The following is a 20,286-nucleotide window of genomic DNA, read 5'->3' on the forward strand; positions in this document are numbered from 1 at the left end:
CCTAATCCACCTATACATGCAAACATGGTATCTGTCCTTCTCTGCCTGACTTATTTTGCTCAGCATTAACACCCTCAAGTTCCATCCAGATTTCATTCTTTGTCACATGGTTAGATTTCTTAATGTTGAACAAGACTTGTATCCTTGGAGCAAACTCTATTTGGTCTTGGTGTATAATTCCTTTTATAAATTGCAGAATTATATTTGCTAATAATTCATTAAAAATTCTTCCATCTATATTCCTTGGAGATATAGCTTGGTCTCTTGTTTGTTTTTCACTTTGTCTGGTTTGGTATTAGGGAAAAAGTAGTTTCATAAAATGAATTGAGGGGTGCTCTTACCTCTTCTGTTTTTTGAAATAGATTGTATAGGATAATGTTAATTCCTTTTTAAGTATTTTATAGGTTCCTCCAGTGAAACCATCCAGACATGAAGAGTTCTCCTTTAATAAGTTTTAAATTATAAATTCCATTTCCTTTAGTGTTACAAAGCTATCCAAATTATATATATAATATTGGGTGACTTATGGTAGTATTTATCTCTTCAGAAATTGATTCATCTACATTGTCAATTTTTTGTCCATACAGTTATTTATAGTATGCTCTTATTATTCTTTTGCTATCTGGAGGGTCTGCAGTGAAATCTTCCATTTCATTCCTAACATTGGTCACTTCTGTCTTTTCTTCATTTTTACTTTGCGAATCTTCCCAAAATTTAGATACTTTTATGATCTACCAAAGAACCAGCTCTTTGTTTCATTAGTTTCTCTATTGTTTTTGTTTTCAATTTTATTAATTTCTCCTTTTATCATTCTTATTTTGTTCCTTTGAGTTTGTTTTGATGTTTTATTTTCTAAGGACTTGAGATAGCAGCTTAGATCATTGATTTGAGACTTTCATTTTCTCTAATGTATTGATTTAGTTGTCATAAATTTCTCTCAGCACTGTTTTAACTGCATCACACAAATGCTGATAAAGTTCTATTTCACTTTTCACTTATATACACTTCACTGCATTTTGTTTCCTTTGAGAAATCCTCTCTGACATAAGAATACTTTTAAGTGTGATGTTCCAACTCTGATCTTTGAAGAATTTTCTGTTACTGATTTTTAAATTGATTTCTTTGCTGTTTCAATTTCTTTAATTTTTTGTGTTTATTAATTTTGAGAGAGAGAGAGAGAGAGCATGAGTGAGTGAGGGGCAGAGAGAGAGGGAGACACAGAATCTGAAGCAGACTTCAGGCTCCAAGCTATCAGCACAGAGCCTGAGACAGGGCTGAAACTCACAGATTGTGAGATCATGACCTCAGTTTGAAGTTGGACATTTAACCAAGCCACCCAGGTGCCTCATTGTTTCAATTCCTTAAGATGTTTGAGAGTTATAGCCCAGGATATGGTTTATTTTGGTATATGTTCCTCTGGCACTGGAAGACAATGTGCATTCTGCTGTTGTTGAATAAAGATCTCTAGAACAATTAATCAGATCCCCTGGGTTGATAAGGTTGATGAGTAATTCTACATTCTAGATGATTTCCTTTCTAGTTGCTCTATCAGTTTTGGGAAGAATGAAATTGGTGAAGTCTTTAACTATAATTGTGTATTGTCTATCCTCTGTTTCCTTTCAGTTCCATCAGTTTTTGCTTCACTTACACTGCAACTTTATTGTTTGGTTACACACATTCAGATGGCCTCCTTGGTGGTGTGACCCTTTTTATCTGTATATGAAGTTCTTCTCTGTCCCTCTGTCCAAAGTTCGATGATTAGTGCATTGAGCCACCCAGGTGGCTTATACTGTTGAAGCAATATAATTATGCAGAGATTCTGGCAAGCTTGTATTTTAAATGATCTAATAAATTCAGATGGGATCAAATAAAAACATGTGACACAAAACTATAGAAAGGCTAAAATTTATAATGAATTATAATTATGAATATTTCAAAGGTCCCAAGGCCGTTTATTTCTCTGTATAAAGCAAGAAAGAAGGACGAGGCACCTGGGTGGCTCAGTTGGTTAGGTGTCCAACTTAGGCTCAGGTCATGATCTCACGTTAGGTGAGTTTGAGTCCTACATTGGGCTCTGTGCTGACAGCTTGGAGCCTGGAGCCTGCTTTAGATTCTGTCTCCCTCTCTCTCTGTTCCTCCCCCCCTTGCACTCTCTCTCTCTCAAAAATAAATAAAGATTAAAAAATTAAAAAAAAAAAAACAAGAAAGAAGCACAACTGAGTTTACTGCCTGGTATATGTGGTAAATGGTTACAATATCTTGTACATAGAAGATATTCAACAAATATCAACTTTCACCTTCTCAATCACATAGAGAAAAACATCTGCAAATGATCATGCTCTTAAAAATCACTCAGAATATTAAATATAATGTATTAATTCAATAGGATAAATTTCAAAAACAACTTGTACTTTATTTTATATAAAATGCTTTATTATGCATATAATTTTGTCATATGGATGAGCATATTTTTCTGAGATGTTCCATAATGTTCACTAAGTCCTCAAAAAGTACTATGATGCCAAGAAGCTTAGCACATTAGTTTGCATTTTTAGAGTATTATAGCTTAAAAATACATATAATAACTTGCTCTACTCTTTGTAAATTTTTCTATATGGTCCCTTTTTCCTATATGGAAAAATTCCTTGAGTATTTATTGTCCACCTAATGTAGTGGTTATATGGATAAATAAAAAGGTCACGGGGTGCCTGGGTGGCTCAGTTGGTTAAGTATCCGACTTTGGCTCAGGTCATGGTCTCGTGATTCATGAGTTCGAGCCCCGTGTCTACTCTGTGCTGACAGCTCAGAGCCTGGAGCCTGCTTAGGATTATGTCTCCCTCTCTGCCTCTCCCCCACTTGTACTCTGTCTCTGTCTCTCTCTCTCAAAAATAAATAAATCATTAAAAAAAAAGTCTTCTTTATCAAGAAGTTCACCTATTGGAACCAGAGAAATAAATTACATAAGAGTGATAATATTATTAATTCTTTGTTTTTTTAAAAAAATTTTTAAATGTTTTTGTTTATATATTTCTGAGAGAGAGAAAGAGAGGCAGCATGAGCAGGGGAGAGTCAGGGAGAGAGGGAGACACAGAATCCAAAGCAGGCTCCAGGTTCTGAGCTAGCTGCCAGCACAGAGCCTGTTGCAGGGCTCGAACTCACAAACCATGAGATCATGACCTGAACTGACTGAGCCATCCAGGCTCCCCAAATTCTTTGCTATTTTTAACAGCATGAAAAATAAGCAATAAATGACTTAAGTTCCTTTTCTTGTCTAAGTCAATAATGTTGTTGAGGTTAGATGTTCTTCCTTCATTAAAGCCATTAATAGCTGCAATGTGTGCATGAAATTCCTATCTTATGTTTTTCAACAGGATATCAGACCAGATTATGATTAACATTAGCTTATGCCTGTAATCAAGACATGGGATTTTCTGAAGATTCCAGATGATTAAAAGAACTATTGCAGGACTTAACTTTAGAATTCCCTAATTGATCTTACTTGCTGACAGAACATTAGATTACATTCCTAAGCTAATACACATGCATACAGACACATATTCATGCATATACAATTCTATTATCTTTCATTATATTGGGTTTTCTGAGTAACAAAAATCAAGAACCAGCTTTTCGAAGTACTGGAGATTTCTTAATGGATCCATACAGATTTTATTTCCTGCAGTTTAAAATATTTATTTTTTGGGCGCCTGGGTGGCTCAGTCAGTTAAGCATTTGATTTCAGCTCAGGTCATAATCTGACGATTTGTGGGTTCAAGCCCTGCATCAGGTTCTGTGCTGAGTGCCAGCTAAGAGCCTGGAGCCTGTTTCAGATTCTGTGTCTCCCTCTCTCTCTGACCCTCCCCTGCTCACGCTGTCTCTCTCTCTCTCAGAAATATATTTAAAAAAAAATTAAGGTAAATAAATAAAATATTTATTTTTATCATATCCACATTCTAGAAAAAAAATACTCTGCTCACCATTACTCTGCATTATGTGTCTATTACTAAGCCATATTTGAGATTAAAGTTACAAATAAATGATTATAAGATAAATAAATGCATAACATAAGCAGGCATGACGTTCTAAGGAAAGAAATTTGCATGCAAGCTTGTGCCCATGAACATGAGAATTCAGTTAGGGATGAAATCCTGAAGCATATTCTCATGACAGGATGAATCTATTAGTGTAGTTAAGTATTTGCAGACCTTATTCATTTCCAAATACTTTACTAATGCCGGAAACAAGACAATTCCTGGCTTGTAAAACAGAACAAACCACCCTAAAACATCTGGCATACTTACACACTTTTCGCTGTCAAATACATAGCACAAATGTTTATTTGATTCAGAATCTTTGCATATGAAAGTGAATATCCTCTTGTCAGTTTTATCATCTGCACAAAATGATATTCTATGAAGCTGGCAATTGTGTTGGACTTCCTGTGAACACAAACAGAAATAAACAGTTGAAGAGATTCTTGTCCATTTTCTGAAATACCAGCTTGTGTTAATAACACAATATTTGACTTTAAAAGTGAGACAATCATCTGTCAAACTTTGGTTTATAATTACGTACATCCAAATTTAAACAAGTACGTAATGGAGATGGACCTCCTGACTCAGATTAAACGAAAGCAGTCATCTCAATAGGACTCAGAAGAAAAGAAGCAAATACAAGAGAATCAGGGGTGCCAGGACTTTCTGAGCTACAAGGGATCTTAAGAGATAGTTACTTTAAACCTCGAAATTTTACTTGGAAGGACATTAAGGCCCAGAGAATTCAGATAATCCACAAGGTTAAATAATTAGCAGGATGCTTTTTAACTAGAATATTTTCAATTAATCTTACTGCTATTCACTAGCATTACTAACTTCATCTGCACACAATTACATATGAAACATATTATCATTTCATCCTTAGTTTTCATATTAAATTGTATTTTACATGCTTTCATCAGGAAGGTGTAGACATCTAGCATCTAAAGTACTGAATCAACTCTACTAATCAGAAATATAAACACTGCAACTATATATATATATACACTATAAATATACATATAGCTTATACTGTTAGTTATATATATTATATATAATATATATATAGTAATTATAGCATCTGTCACTACATCTTTCCAGGTTCAGAGTTTTTAGGTGTCATCTTGATGAGATTTGATCTATCACTCTGATTCACATTACTGCTCATTAGACTAAAAATGAGTACATAAGATGTACACATAAATATTAAGAGAATGTGTTTATAGTACTGTACTGTATTGTTTCCCTGCGTATAATCCAAATGATAAGTTGTCAAAAGCAAGCATGAAAATTAGAATGAGGAAGTATATTATATGATTGTAATGTTTTTGTCATTACTAGATAGCCCGATCCATCCATTTCAGTGCACAAAGGAATAATGTCAGAAAGAGGGCCTCTGATGAGGACATCTTCCCTTTCTTGTGGTTAGTGCTAAGACAGACAATGGCCATACTTGTCTGAGATTATCTTTCTATACTCTGTCTGACTGACTGGTCTTTCTTGCAGACTTTATTTTTGTTTTCATGTTAATATAGTTAATCAAACAATACCCTGCAGCCACACTGTAGTTCCCAAATTCTGATACCAGGTCTACACCAGTTTATTAGATGTATAATCATGTTATGTTAGGGGCACCTAGGTGGCTCAGTTGGCTAAGCATCCAACTCTTGATTTTGGCTCAGGTCATGATCTCAGTTCGTGAAATGGAGCCACATGTCAGGCTCTGCTAACAGCGCGGGAGCCTGTTTAGGCTTCTCTTCTCCCTTTCTCTCTGCCCTCACCAGCTCAGGCTCTCTGTCTCTCTTAAAAATAACCAGTTTTTTAAAGTCATATTAATGATATATAGAAGAAGTATCATTGCTATACAATATGGACAAATAATTCATTTTTTTCCATTTGTAGGAGAAATTACAAGTAACATGAAAACACACTATTTACTTAATCTGGTGGTAAAATGTGCATAGCCCTTGTTCACTCCCCAACCAGTATGCTCACAGATAGCCTTTGGTAACGACAGTTGAGAAACATCGTAATTTTTGTTCAAATTAGCAGAGTATGTTCCTACAAAAGAAAACTAGGAAGCTAAAACTCTCAATTTTATTATCTTAGTGAATTTTTTGTTGTGATCGATCTTTATGAATTTTAAATGCAGCACTAATTTTTGGTGAGACAGGATAGACTCAAGAACACAAAGTCACAGTTAGAAAACAATTAAACTTTAACACTGACAATATTTTATTGGAGTTGGAACAGAATATAAGTAAATCCCCGATTCACCTACACCACCTCTTCCCAGTACTGCATAGGCGAGAAAAGCAGAAAGGGGAAAAGACACAGAAGGAAAGATATTGGAGCTAATTGAGATTGCTTTTCACTTCTATTTTCATCCATCCAAATGGCATAGAAAAATAATCTATTTTTTATGAAATCCATGTTAGATTTATAATGAATTTTTAAATCCTGCCCCTTACATATACATTTTACTATAAATAAACTTATTTTAGGAGCATAAGAGTTTTTTTAATTACAATTAAATAAAATAAACATACCAAAATAAGATGAATGACAGATTTTGTTCTGATTCATTTAGGTCTCCTCAAACAGTATCCTGCACACAAGCTGTATTAGTCACATGGGGAGGTGTTTTTGCTTTTTAATGATATAGATGCTCAGTCTAGTTCTGCAGATTCTGCATCTGAAAATCCTGAGTGGGCTCCAGCAATCAGCACTCTCAGGAGTTTCCTAGGGGTACTGATATTCAGCAGAGCTGATAAACCCTTTTAGATCTGTTTCTCTTTTTTTTTAAGATTCAAAAAAAAGATTCTATATATGGTTAAAGAGTCAGATACTCTTATGTTCTTATGTAATATATGGGTGAAGAATAAGGTGTTCTCTATTCAAATATAATATAATTGAATTTATAAGACATTTCAAAGATTTTAAAACTCCCAGGATTGCCCTTTGATTTGGTAGTGATGAAAAAAAGAGATGGTTCTTTCCTACTAAAAGCTTGGAAACTTTGGGGCACCTGGGTGGCTTAGTTGGTTAAGCGTCCGACTTCGGTTCAGGTCATGATCTCACGGTTGGTGGGTTCGAGCCCCGCGTCGGGCTCTGTGATGACAGCTAGCTCAGAACCTGGAGCCTGTTTCAGGTTCTGTATCTCCCTCTCTCTCTGACCCTCCCCTGCTCATGTTGTCTCTCCCTCTCTCAGAAATAAATAAAAACATTTTTAAAAAGCTTGAAAACTTTATGTTTTTCAGAAAAAATTCAGTTGGATCTTTTGACATTAGCTATTCATTATAGAAACTGAGACTTTGGTGCTATTGTTTGAGTAAAGCAAAATAAGATGCTCAAAAGTCAATTGGCTAATCACTTTGAGTTAAATCCCACCTCACTGATGTTTTGTAAATGGGATTTAGGTTGGGGGAGGCAGGTACATCTGACAGTCAATAGTTTAGAGAACAGAATGATAAGGTTGACAGGCTGTCAATGGGCAACTCACTATCATGGAAGACTTACTATGGGGGACTTTAGAATACCAACTGATAACATTGAGCTATATTTGCATTTCTGTAATCCATATCTCTGTCTCTCTTTTTACACCCCAACCCTCACATGTCTGTGTTGAATCTTTTTTTTAATGTTTAGTTTTTTGAAAAAGAGAGATAGAGTGCAAGCTGAGGAGGGGAAGAGAAAGAAGGAGACACAGAATCTGAAGCAGGCTCCAGGCTTCAAGCTACCAGCACAGAGCCCAATGTGGGCAAACTGTGAGATCATGACCTGAGCCAAAGTCTGACATTGAACCAACTGAGCTACCAAGGTGCCCCTTAAACTGTCAATTCTAAATAGTAAAGAAGTTGTCTCTGTACAATGCATGTATTCATAATGTATTTTTCTAAATATTTAAATTTCATATCAAATGAAAAATTCAAAGCATTCTAAATGTTCAATAATAAGAGAATAGGTTTAGTAGATTATAATTTACATATTACGGTATTGGTGAAATATTTATAGCCTAGGATACAGTATGAGCAGACCTAAATAAAAAAGAACAAGAACACATGTCAAAACTACATAAACTGTATTATTAGCCCTTCATCTCTTATGGTGTGCTTAATGAGGCCTAAACATTCATGTAAGAAACTGAATTAATATTTGATTACATACACATATACTTTAAAACAGTTACAGAATCTACATGGTTTACAAGACATTTTAAACACAAATGACCTGTTCTGGCTGAACATTTGCCACTGTATATTCAATTAATTTTAAAAAGGAAATGCAGAACTGGGGCAGCTGGGTGGCTCAGTTGGTTAAGCATCCAACTCTTGATTTAGGCTCCGGTCATGATCTCACAGTTCTTGAGATAGAGCCTCATGTCAGGCTATTTGCTGACAGTATGGAGCCTGCTTGGGATTCTCTCCCTCTCTCTGCCTCTCCCTCACTCTAAATAAATAAGTAAGCAAGTAAGTGAGTAAATAAATAAATACATTTTTAAAAAAGGAAATGCAGGACTAAGATTGTTTTTCTTTTTAACTGCAAATAAGACTACACATCTGGTTTCATTGTCATTCTGTAACTTATTCCTCAGTCTACTGTTCTTCTGTAACCACCATTTGCTCATGAAGTAACCTGAGCCAACCCACCTGTTCAGTAATAAGGGCTCATTTTCAACTCCCCTGTTTTCCAGTAAACTATATGTATTCCATTATGTGCTTAAAATAGACCTTCTACTATTCATTCACAACTTCTTTTACCCACCTCGGCAGTGGTTATTGGGCAACAGCCATAACCAAAGTAAAGTCTCCAATTCTTTGTTTCTTATTTAATATTGAGTGTAACTCACGGGAAGAAATTAAACAGGATAGTTGTGGGAGGTCTTATACTCATGGCTTGAGAACTATGAAGGGATGCCATTGTTCTGTAATTTGAACAATCACTGTGAGTGCATCCATGCCACAGCCCAGTTGTCCTCACACATATTCTGTCCTCACACTGATTCATATCTTCAGTATGCTAAGATAGGGCCTTAGAACTTATTTTTGCAAGCGGCAGGTATTTTTTATGCAAGTATACATGGACTACATTTTGAAAAGAAGGGTTACTACCAGGAGACTCCGCACTATGCCAGAACCCCTCAAACTTCAGGTGCAAAAGAATTCCTGCATGTCTCCCTAAGTTACATAGGTTCAGATTCAGTGGGTCTGGAATGGGCCCTAGATTCTACATTTATAACAACTGCCCAGGTGAAGCTGATGCTGCTGGTGTGCAGACTATACTTTGAAGAACAAGACAACATCAGGGCTTGTTATGCACATAGATGAAGCTATCAATGGCAAATGCTGAACTAGAGAAAAGTTAACAGATGCATGAAAAATAGTTTCATAATCTGTTTATAGGCCATGGTTTCCTTAGGCCTTCAGATCGAACTAATTTTGGCAGTAAGTATGCCACAGTGTCAGAGGAAAGTACTGGCAATATATATTGGTAAGATTAATTGAAGTTGAATATGAATTGATTTTTCCCAACCTTTCATGGTCTTATAAAAATTATTAAGCAATAATTCTGAAGCATAGTGAATAACATACTATATCAGCTTTCTAGAGCAGCTCTAACAAAACATCACTGATTGGGTGGCTTAAACAACAGAGATTTAAACGGTTCTGGAGGCTGGAAGTCCAAGATCAAGGTGTGAGCAGGTCTGGTTTCTGCTGACACCTCTCTCAGTATAGGTTGCGTGGCTGCCTTCTCCCTGCATCCTCTCATGGCTTCTCCTCGGTGCTTGCACATCCCTGGTGTCTCTTTCTCTTCTTACCAGGACACCAGTCCTAGTGTGATTGAGGCCTCATTAAGACCTCACGTAACCATAATTACCTTAAAAATTCTATCTCTAAGGGTGCCTGGGTGTCTCAGTGAGTTAGGTCTCCGACTTCAGCTCAGGACATCAGGCTCTGTGCTGATGGCTGAGTCTGGAATCTGCTTCAGATTCCGTGTGTATGTCTCTCTCTCTCCCTCTCTCTCTGTCTCTCAAAAAAATGAATTAACATTAAAATAATTTTTATTTTTATTTTTTTTAAAATTTTTTAATGTTTTATTTATTTCTAGGAGAGAGAGAGAGAGAGAGAGAGAGACAGCGTGAGCAGGGGAGGGTCAGAGAGAGAGAGGGAGTCACAGACTCCAAAACAGGCTCCAGGCTCTGAGCTGGCAGTCAGCACAGAGCCCGACGCGGGGCTCGAACCCACGAACCGCGAGATCATGACCCAAGCGAAAGTCGGACGCTTAACCGACTAAGCCACCCAGGCGCCCCTAAAATAATTTTTAAAATTCCTGTCTCCAAGTACAGTCACATTGGTGCTTAGGGTTTCAACATAGGAATTTTGGCTAAAAACAATTCAGTGCCTAACAAATCCATGTGAAGCCAGAGTAGATTATATTAAAAAAAATTTTTTCACGGCATTCATAAGGGAAAGGCCTCTAAGTACAAGAACTTTAGGTTTATGCTGTATAATGGGCTGAATCATATTCGCCCAAAATTCATATGCTGCAGACTTAACCCCCCATACCTCAGAATGTGCCTGTTTTGAAGAGGTTTTAGACTGGTGATTACATTAAAGTGAGCCGATTAGGATGGTCTCTGATGCAATCTGAATGGTCCCCTAATAAGAAAAGGAAATTGGACACACACAGAGATACCAGGAGTGTGTGTGCACGGATGACCACGTGAAGAGGTAGCAGGAGTGTGGCCATCGGCCAGCCAAGGAAAGAGGCCTTGAGAAAACCAACACCGCTGTGAGCTTAGTCTTGGATATCCAGGCTCCAGAACTGTGAGAAAATAAGATTCTGTTGTTTGAGCCACCACATCTGTGGTATTTTATCATGGCAGCCTCAGGAAACTAATACACACTGATTATGTCCACAGGCAATAAGAGGCAGTCCAAAACATTTTATTAACAGCACACAGCTTTTGTTTCCTTTCATACTCAGTGAACCACACTTCACACATCTCCTTCACAGCACACAAAGAAAAATCCCTGAAAACAAGACCAAACACTGTTAAATACGTTTCCATCTCAAGCACAGGCTGAAGAATAGACCACTTTGGAAGCACTCCCAAAAGTTGTTTTTTCCCCTAAAATCCTACAGAATTTTAAAGTGTCATTAACTGAGGACTAACCCATTCCAGTTGGTAACCAATTTTAAGTATTTATTGAAATAGGTATATAACTGCCATTAAGGAAAGATCAGAGTGCTTCTGACATTCAAAAAGAAGCCTTACCTTTGTTTTAGGTTCTAGAATTTTTACTCCATATATTGATATTTGCAGCTCAACTTTAGGAATCTTCTGGCCTTCAGATTTCTTGATATGTCTTGCAAACTACAAGTGAAAAATTATTCAGAAAACTATAATGTTATTACTATGGCTAAGAAACACAAACAAATACATATACACATATATACATAGTTTGTATTCAGTGTTGGACTTTCATTAAATAAATTATTAGCCATTATAAAGTATTTTATAAACATCATATAGGTTCAAACTATTTAGTAATCATAATAGTCTATCATTACTATCATTAAAATCAGATGGATATTGAGTAACTTTTTAAGAACATTTCTAATATACTTCTTCTCTCATTGTATTTAAACAATTATATTCATACTAATTAGTTCAGAAAATGAAGACTCTTTGTGGGAAGATAAGCAAAGACCAATTTATTTTTCTGTGGATTTTTAAAAATACGTTTAGAGAACTACAGTTCATCAATACTGCATATGCCAATTCTTTGTCATTTCTAGATACCTACCTCATTTGGTATACTGTCCTACCCAGGCAAATCAATGAATGAAAAGATATAGATTACTGTATTTAGATTGAAGCTATAAATTGAGGTAATTATCCCAGCTAAAAGACTAAGAACTAGAAAACCTAAATATCTTCCTAATGCTTTCATAGGAGTATTTATTGTAACTTTTTATTGAATTGGCAAGTATATGCAAATGCTAGTTAGGTTTTGTTATAGAATCAAAAAGATTCATACACTTTAGAGATGAAGCTTCTACCTCTCTCCCATCACTGCTGGATTTAATAATGGAAAAAAATTACAGAAGCCCAATTAAATTTAAATATTAAATGGTTAATTTAAAAAAACTTTTATTTTAGAATACACATCTATACTCCATATATATATGTGTATATATATATATATATATGTATGTATACACACACACATAATGCATATATGCTAATTAGTATAAGTATGTCCCATGCATTTTTTGGAATACATACTTACACTAAACGATTATTTGTTGTTTATCTCAAGATCAAAGTTTACTGAATGTCTTGATTTTGGCAATGTTGTTGGCAATGCTACTTTCTACCTTCCTTCTTTCAATCTTCCCTCACATTTCTTTTCTAAAAATGGGGGGGGGGGAACCTATTGAAAAAAGATTTTTACTCCTCTTTTAGGGCTTAAAAATGTTATTCCCTATTATTAAAACATTTTTTCAGCATATGAACCATCCTAACTTGACTCAAAATAGATTATATGTAAGGCAGGGTGGGGTTTCAGTCCTCTTTTGTATGTCACATTTATTTGCATTGTGCATTTCTGTCTAATATAGGACAGATGTGAATACACATGGTATAGTTCAGTCCTGGAGCACAGAGTGGTTAAAAGCTCCTTTTCTCTTCTCATGGCTTTGCACCACCATCAGAGTATTATAATTAATGTGTACATGAATGTCTTGAAGTTGTCTGCATTTATAATATNTTCATTTTGGGTGGTATAATTTTTTAGCTTGCTATCTGTCCTGTTCTATGAATGTAGGCAGTTCTTTTTTTGTATCCAGAAGTCTTACATTCTGCACATGAATTTAACAAATTTGTGCCAGATCATTTTTCGTATGTCTTTAAGAAACATGTTTCATTTCAGATCTTTAAAAATTATTGCAGCTCTCCCCAAAAGAAAGTAGATTAATTTTGTTTATCTCCCCTTCATAACCTCCTTCCTGTGTTGGTATAATTAAAACAATTTGGGAGTTTTCACATATGAAGGTTTACAGAAGAGTCAGCTGCTTCTATCTCTGTGAATGCCTCCCAACAAAGCCATTGCCGTCCCAGGCTGCACAAGGATGCTCAAGTGGCCTCCTAGCTGCCGCTCTTTTCCAGAAACAAGACAATGAGCAGGGGCTTTTGTGTCCTTTTCCATATCTGGATGCAACCATTCCTGTGACCTCTTTTACTTTTTCCCAAAGCCTATCACAGAGCAACTACTAATATTACACTTATCTACTGACTGACTTGTTTTCTGCCGGGAAAAAGAAAGCACGACACATGTTCTGTATGAAAGAAAGAGAGGAAGGAAGGAAGGAAGGAAGGAAGGAAGGAAGGAAGGAAGGAAGGAAGGAAGGGAGGGAGGAAAAACATCCTAGTTCTGCTTTCATGTACATCAAGGTTTATAATGGTTATTAGCTTTGATTGCTGCACAGATTGTTGCAAACATTATGCCTAAGGTTATATTTGCTCAATTGTTTTATATTTTAAACAGAATATAAATATTCTTATTTCTGCCCATTTTTTTCTAAAATATAAGATTACCATATTATAGTTTACATGCTCCCTCTCACTCGAAGTCTGTTTTGCTACTGATAGACCTCTTAACTGTGTTCCAAAATATTTCTAATTTACATCTTGAAGACAAGCTCATCATTCTTACTTACATTACATTCTTTTGGCTCCCTATTTACTACCTGAATGTTAATACTTGAAAAGCTTTTTTGCAAATTTCTCTCCATTTTTGCTTTAGAGATTTCATTTCTTGGCCATCTAGATAGTGATCTACCACCAAAATTTGTCTATAATATTCCAATAAACAATATTCAAAGGGGGTAAAGCCTAAGCATCCTGAAGGATATCTGGATACAACAAACAAATAAAAATAAAACATAAATAAAAACATCATAAAATGATGGAGGAAAATAAAGTATTTCTTGAAATTCATAAAGTAGTTGGTTAAGTACATGTCACTAGTAAGTAGAACATTTCTTACAGTGAGCACAGCTCGCTTTCAATATAATCACACTATTTCTATTTATTTCTCAGAGGACTTTGGGGCGCCTGGGTGGCTTAGTCGGTTAAGCGTCCGACTTTCGCTTAGGTCATGATCTCGCGGTTTGTGGGTTCGAGCCCCGCGTCGGGCTCTGTGCTGACTGCCAGCTCGGAGCCTGGAGCCTGTTTCAGTCTGTGACTCCCTCTCTCTCTGACCCTCCCCTGCTCACGCTGTCTCTCTCTCTCTCCTAGAAATAAATAAAAACATTAAAAAATAAATAAATAATATTTCTCAGAGGACTTTAAAACAAATGAAATCTAAGTATATTGCTAAGGGAATACACATTATTAGGAAAGAAAACCAATGATTCTATTAATGTGTGTCAAATATTCAGAGCTACTATTTCTCTTTGTGGCTCTTATAAATTAATTTAATTAAGCATGTTCCTAATGATTCTACAGGGAATTAGCTATGTGTGTATGTATATAATTAAATTAAGCTCTAAACATTTTATTAACTAAATAACTGGTTCTGAAGACAAACAGTGTTATGCCACATAGAGCGATATTGAATGGAAAAGACCAAGATTAAGAGAACTCAGCAGCAATTCCCAAGGCATCTTTCCTTGAGGTAGCTTCATGTAATTTTAAGTTAGCTCCTTTTAGATGACTCCTCTAAAACTGGGGTCTAAGAATGCTGCTTCCCTGGTTATCTCCCATGGAAACTGGTAAGTTTTAGATCTATATATCAATATTCATCCATATGTAAACCTCACAAGTAGATTGCTTAAAAAATAAATGGTGGGACACCTGGGTGGCTCAGTCGGTTAAGCATCCAACTTCGGCTCAGGTCATGATCTCACGGTTTGTGGGTTCGAGTCCTGCGTCAGGCTCTGTGCTAACAGCTAGCTCAGAGCCTGGAGCCTATTTCAGATTCTGTATCTCCCTCTCTTTCAGACCCTCCCCTGCTCATGCGGTCTCTCTCTCTCTCTCAGAAATAAATAAAACATTAAAAAATGAAAAATAAAATTCATTATAACAATACTATTAAATATGTAGAAGTTGAAAGGGTTTTTTATATTTTAATTTTTTACATCTTTTACATTTATTACATTTTGGACAATTTGGTATTTTCTTAAATCTTAGGCTAAAACATGACTAAGAAATAGAAATAGTTGTTTAAGAAATATAAATATGTTGTTTTGGCAAATATGAAACCTGAAAGTAAAAATTTTAACAATAGTAAAAATTATTTTATTTATGAAAAATTTATAAAGTATAAATTCAAATTATCTATGAAATGATAGTGAAGTAGAATGTAATAAAATAAAGTTTGAAATTTTTCTAAAAAAATAAGTAGGCATCATTAAACACAGAAGCATGAAAAAAATAAATTATTGAAAATATTCTAAATATTCCATCTTATATTGATCCTAAATTTTAAGTTCCTGTCAGAATCCCATACATAAAATATTGCAGTCTTGAAAAATGAGTAAATATAAATAAATGAGTAAATATAAATATTAACATGCAGCAAATAAAACAAAATACTGAACTATAATAAGTAAAAAGGCAGCCAAAATACATATGTTTAAAAAAAAGAAGCAGAAAATTAAAATGGGGGATGTGCACACAAAATACAGTTAATAAGCAAATTTTTTTTGTTTTCATTTTGGTAGAACCATAGCACCACCTTCTGGTTATTTCTACATGACAACAGCGTTAAAGAGGAGCTAGAGTCTACATTCTACATTCCTAAAATCAATGTAAATACTCTTGAAGGCTTTGAATTGTAGCCTCTGACCTCTGACACCTCTGTGTGTGTATGTTTATTATACATACATATACATAATAAAATATGTATACACATATACATATACTTCTATAATAAAATTATACATATATAATAAAATTAAATAAAAAGCTTTCTTTTATTCATTTTAATTTATTTAAAAATCATTACTCTTAAATACACATTCATGATGTATAAAATTTTTGCAATCAGCAGTGTAAAAATTGCTTATTAAATATTTATTTTGGAAGACACTTGAAAGACAAAAATTATCAAGTGAACATGAATTTTTAAACTATACTGCATACTTATTGTAAATTACATTCCTTTATTAGCAGAGTACATTTCCAAGTATGAAACGACATAGAAATGCAAATAAAATCTCAAAAAATGTAGCAAAACTAGCCACTGTTTAAAAGCATTTCATTTCACATGCCTCTACATTTTATCTGGTCATAATATAATTGAATCCTTTTGGTTTGGGACCTGAGCTGACTGAATAAAGAGCCTCCTAGATATAAAGGCACACTAAGTGTAAATACTATTATTCTTCTAGAAAAAATTCTCACTGTAGTGAAGCTGGATTCATGCCAAGTTTGCAATATTTTGGACATTTAAATAGAATCCTTTCTAAATATTGTTCATAAAGTGTGGAGCCTTGCTAATCCTCTATTAGTGCTTAAAAATACTGGCCAAACAAGGGCAAGACTGAATTATTACCTAGTGAGTGGTGGAAAGAAATTCTTGCCTCATCCATTTTTTACCAAATGGGAGAGGTATCTTGTAACCTTTTAGTATGTTTACTGGAAAGCATTAGTAAATTATTTACATATAAAATGGGTAGATGAAAGTATGATCCATGTTACTTTCCTCCCCCAGAATGCATGCCATCCCACTTTAGCTTTGCCTCAATTTGAACAGTCAGTAGACTCCAACTGAGATGACATGCTCAACAAAAAATGATACTTTTTTTTACGTCTATGACATAAACGTCAAATAACTAGATCATCTCTAAACTGATAAAGTTAGAGAACGGTTGTTTCCAGAAAAATTGTGGGAGTGACTAACAGAGAATAACAATTAATTGCGTTAAAAAAAAAAAAGCAGTGGTATGTTAGGTTTTCTTAATGAGATAAAGATGAGAATTCTGTTGAAGGGGTTTTTCACATCTTATTTTCTCCATGAGAACAATGTCTTTTGGGATGGGCTGTACTTAGAAAAACATACTAAGAAATGTGGTATCTTATAGAAGATTTTCTCAGGAAACACGATTTTGAGTATGGAGTTACTTATTAAATGTCTCTTCTGCTCTTTTGGTCTTACTCGTTCCTCAAGTAATCAACTCCCAACTCTACACTTTCAAATCGTAGATGTCATACCCTAACTATGCGACCCAGCTCTTATGCCATAACTAGTTTTTGAGTCAGGGCATGAGTCTACATTGTCCAAGCAAAATAAAGCAAACGACCAAAGGTCAACACATAGGGAATATTGCCACTTTGTTGTTGTTGTTGTGGAGTATGAGAAATTATGGAAAAATATGAAGAATGTTTATATTCAGAATGTTCCCATTCAGAAAATATATTGTGTATTCATATTTATGGTTAAATATATGTCCCTGATCTGGTGATACTTATTCAATAGCCCCTTTTTTTCTTTCTTTTTTTAATAGCCCACTTTCAATAAGACAAAGCTCTACCTGCCACAAAGCTATTCATGCTTTGAATATCCATCAATCTACTGGTGACTTAAGACAGAATCAATACACTAGACATTTATGTGGAGGGCTTGACCTACCTTTAGTTTTCTTACTGCATCTCTTACAACTTCAGTTCCTTTAGGTTGCTCCACTTCTGTACTGCCAAGAAACTGAAAAGGGCCATTGGTCAAATACAGGCTTTACAACATCAGACATCATTAAATTATTTTGAACTATAACATGGCATAACAGTAAACACATGGGATGGTAGAAATGTAAACCTGAATCTTAATTAAACAGAGACGTTAATTTATTTTATATATGGGGGCCCCTGGGTGGCTCAGTCGATTAAGCATCCGACTTCAGCTCAGGTCATGATCTCGCGGTCATGGGTTCGAGCCCCGCATCGGGCTCTGTGCTGACTGCCAGCTCAGAGCCTGGAGCCTGTTTCAGATTCTGTATCTCCCTTTCTCTCTGACCCTCCCCTGCTCACATTCTCTCTCTCTCTCTCTCAGAAATAAATAAAACATTAAAAAAATTTATATATGAAAATGTAAATATATTACTTAACCACATACAATTCCTATTAATCAAAGACTTTTTAAAAACATATTTTCCTAAATGTTTTATATCAAGATGTTTCCTGGAAAGAAAGCTAAAGTTACTTCATTTTAGAAGGAAAGGAAAAAAGTTGACCTCAATATTTAAAATTTAAAACACATTAATAATAAAAACCATTAATTTATCTGTAAGTTCAAAGCATATAAATGCTGTTTGTTATTTGATTTTTTTTTTAATGTTTACTTTTGAGACAGAGAAAGACAGAAAACATGTGCATGTGCAAGCTGGGGAGGTACAGAGAGCAAGGGAGGCAGGATCAAAGCAGGCTCTGTGCTGACAGCAGAGCCCCATACTAGGCTTGAACCCATGAACCGTGAGATCCTGATCTGAGCCAAAGTTGGACGATCAACCGAGTCACCCAAATGCCTCTGTTACTTGATTTATATGTCAATGGTATATTTTAAGATATCAATATGATTTAATGTAGTTCATAATTTCAAATAAACATTTTCTTTGTTTTCTAATTATGACACTCCTATAACATGCAAAATATAGAAACTTTTTAAACCTAATTACTTCATCTATCAGAGCTACAAGCTAAACTTCATTAAAAATAAAATTTATATTGGGGCGCCTGGATGGCTTAGTCGGTTAAGCGTCCGACTTTCGCTTAGGTCATGATCTCGCGGTTCGTGGGTTTGAGCCCCACGTCGGGCTCTGTGCTGACTGCCAGCTCAGAGCCTGGAGCCTGTTTCAGAGTCTGTGTCTCCCTCTCTCTGACCCTCTCCTGCTCACGCTCTCTCTCTCTCTCCTAGAAATTAAAAAATATATACATATAAAAATAAAATTTATATTATCAACTATTTTACTAAATTTTAAAATATCCCTGAAGGTTTTTAGTTAATATCTGACCTATTGCCCCCTAAAAATAAAAAAGCTTCATAATAATTACCACATTGTAATAAAATCTCTATCCTGGAGAGATATAACCCCCCCAAACAGAAGTCCAATCTCCTGAGATATGTAAAACCAATTAGAATTGAAATGTGGATATTTTTTATATAAAATACTTCTATGTAAATAGCAAATAATCATTAAATTCAGTAAGTGTATATAATTTCCCAGACCCTCTTGTCACATAGTATCAATTATAACAGTAGAGTGAATTATGAATTCATTGCTTCTTATATAAATAGGCATGTGAACGTGTGTGTACATACTTTATATCAAATGAGTAAGCAGAATCTTTTCATGTGTTAACTCACAGAATGCAGATGAGCAATATAGTAATGTCAGAGTAACTTTTTAAATCACATTTTATTCCTTCCTTCATTCTTGCAAAAATAACAATAACAACTAAACAAATCAGAATTTTGTTTTTCAAAATGGGTTGTCTGTATTACCGCCATAAGAATTATCCAGGGAGCAGGTTAAAATAGAATAACATAGATCCTTGGTGTAATAAATCAGCATCTTTAAAGGCATTAGGAAGAAGCATTAGGGCAAAAGAAGTTTCAATTCTCAGATTCTATAAGGTATAACAGTTCCTTTTCCTTATGTGCTCAAACTGTATCAAAGAACTGCTACCACAGCCTAGATACAGTTTCATCAGGCACTTGGCTTGCTCAGCTGTGACCTCAAGTTGGTCAACCAGGCTTTCAAAAAAGACCAAAATAAATGGAGAAATTCTCAGCTTAAAAGGAATTGAAAACTACTTCTAAGATGTGGGACACAGGCAAATCTATTCTTGACACCAATGCACCTGTCACATTTCTTCTGTTTCAGATCAGTGTATTCAACCTTGGCTGTGCGATAAAATCACATGGGGGCTTTAAACTTAGACCGGAGCCTAAGGAGTCTGATTTAATTGGTCTGGGGCAGAGCCAGGGCATCTGTGTATTTTAAAGCTCCCCAGGTGATTTTAATGTGTCACCAGGTTTGAAAAGCACTGTTTTAGATCCTCCAGAAGGGATAAAGGGTTCAAGCGACAGGAACAGCGTTAACACACTAGGAGCTATTTAGTTCTGAGTTAATCCACCACCGGGGGTAAATTCCTGCCCTCATTCTCTCTGAGTTGATCAAATCACAGAGAGATTCTCCATCAGTGAGAGGTGTAGAGTTAGCAAAAACAGGGAAGCAAAGGTAG

At 35.2% G+C, this 20,286-nt stretch overlaps 1 protein-coding gene across 6 annotated transcripts in view; it reads right to left on the reverse strand.

The window, feature by feature from the left end:
- GULP1 (GULP PTB domain containing engulfment adaptor 1) overlaps nucleotides 1–20,286 on the reverse strand; it is a 262,969-nt gene that overhangs the window by 33,482 nt on the left and 209,201 nt on the right. For all 6 annotated transcript variants that reach the window (XM_077780210.1, XM_077780212.1, XM_077780211.1 and 3 more), the window contains exons 5-7: nucleotides 17,678–17,749; nucleotides 11,314–11,412; nucleotides 4,302–4,439 (exon numbers count right to left, since the gene is read on the reverse strand). In XM_077780210.1, coding sequence (XP_077636336.1) covers nucleotides 4,302–4,439; nucleotides 11,314–11,412; nucleotides 17,678–17,749 — 309 coding nt within the window. The remainder of the gene's footprint in view (nucleotides 1–4,301; nucleotides 4,440–11,313; nucleotides 11,413–17,677; nucleotides 17,750–20,286) is intronic.

The sequence above is a fragment of the Crocuta crocuta genome, unplaced genomic scaffold, assembly GCF_008692635.1.
Source record: "Crocuta crocuta isolate KB4526 unplaced genomic scaffold, BGI_CrCroc_1.0 scaffold38, whole genome shotgun sequence".
NCBI lineage: Eukaryota > Metazoa > Chordata > Mammalia > Carnivora > Hyaenidae > Crocuta > Crocuta crocuta.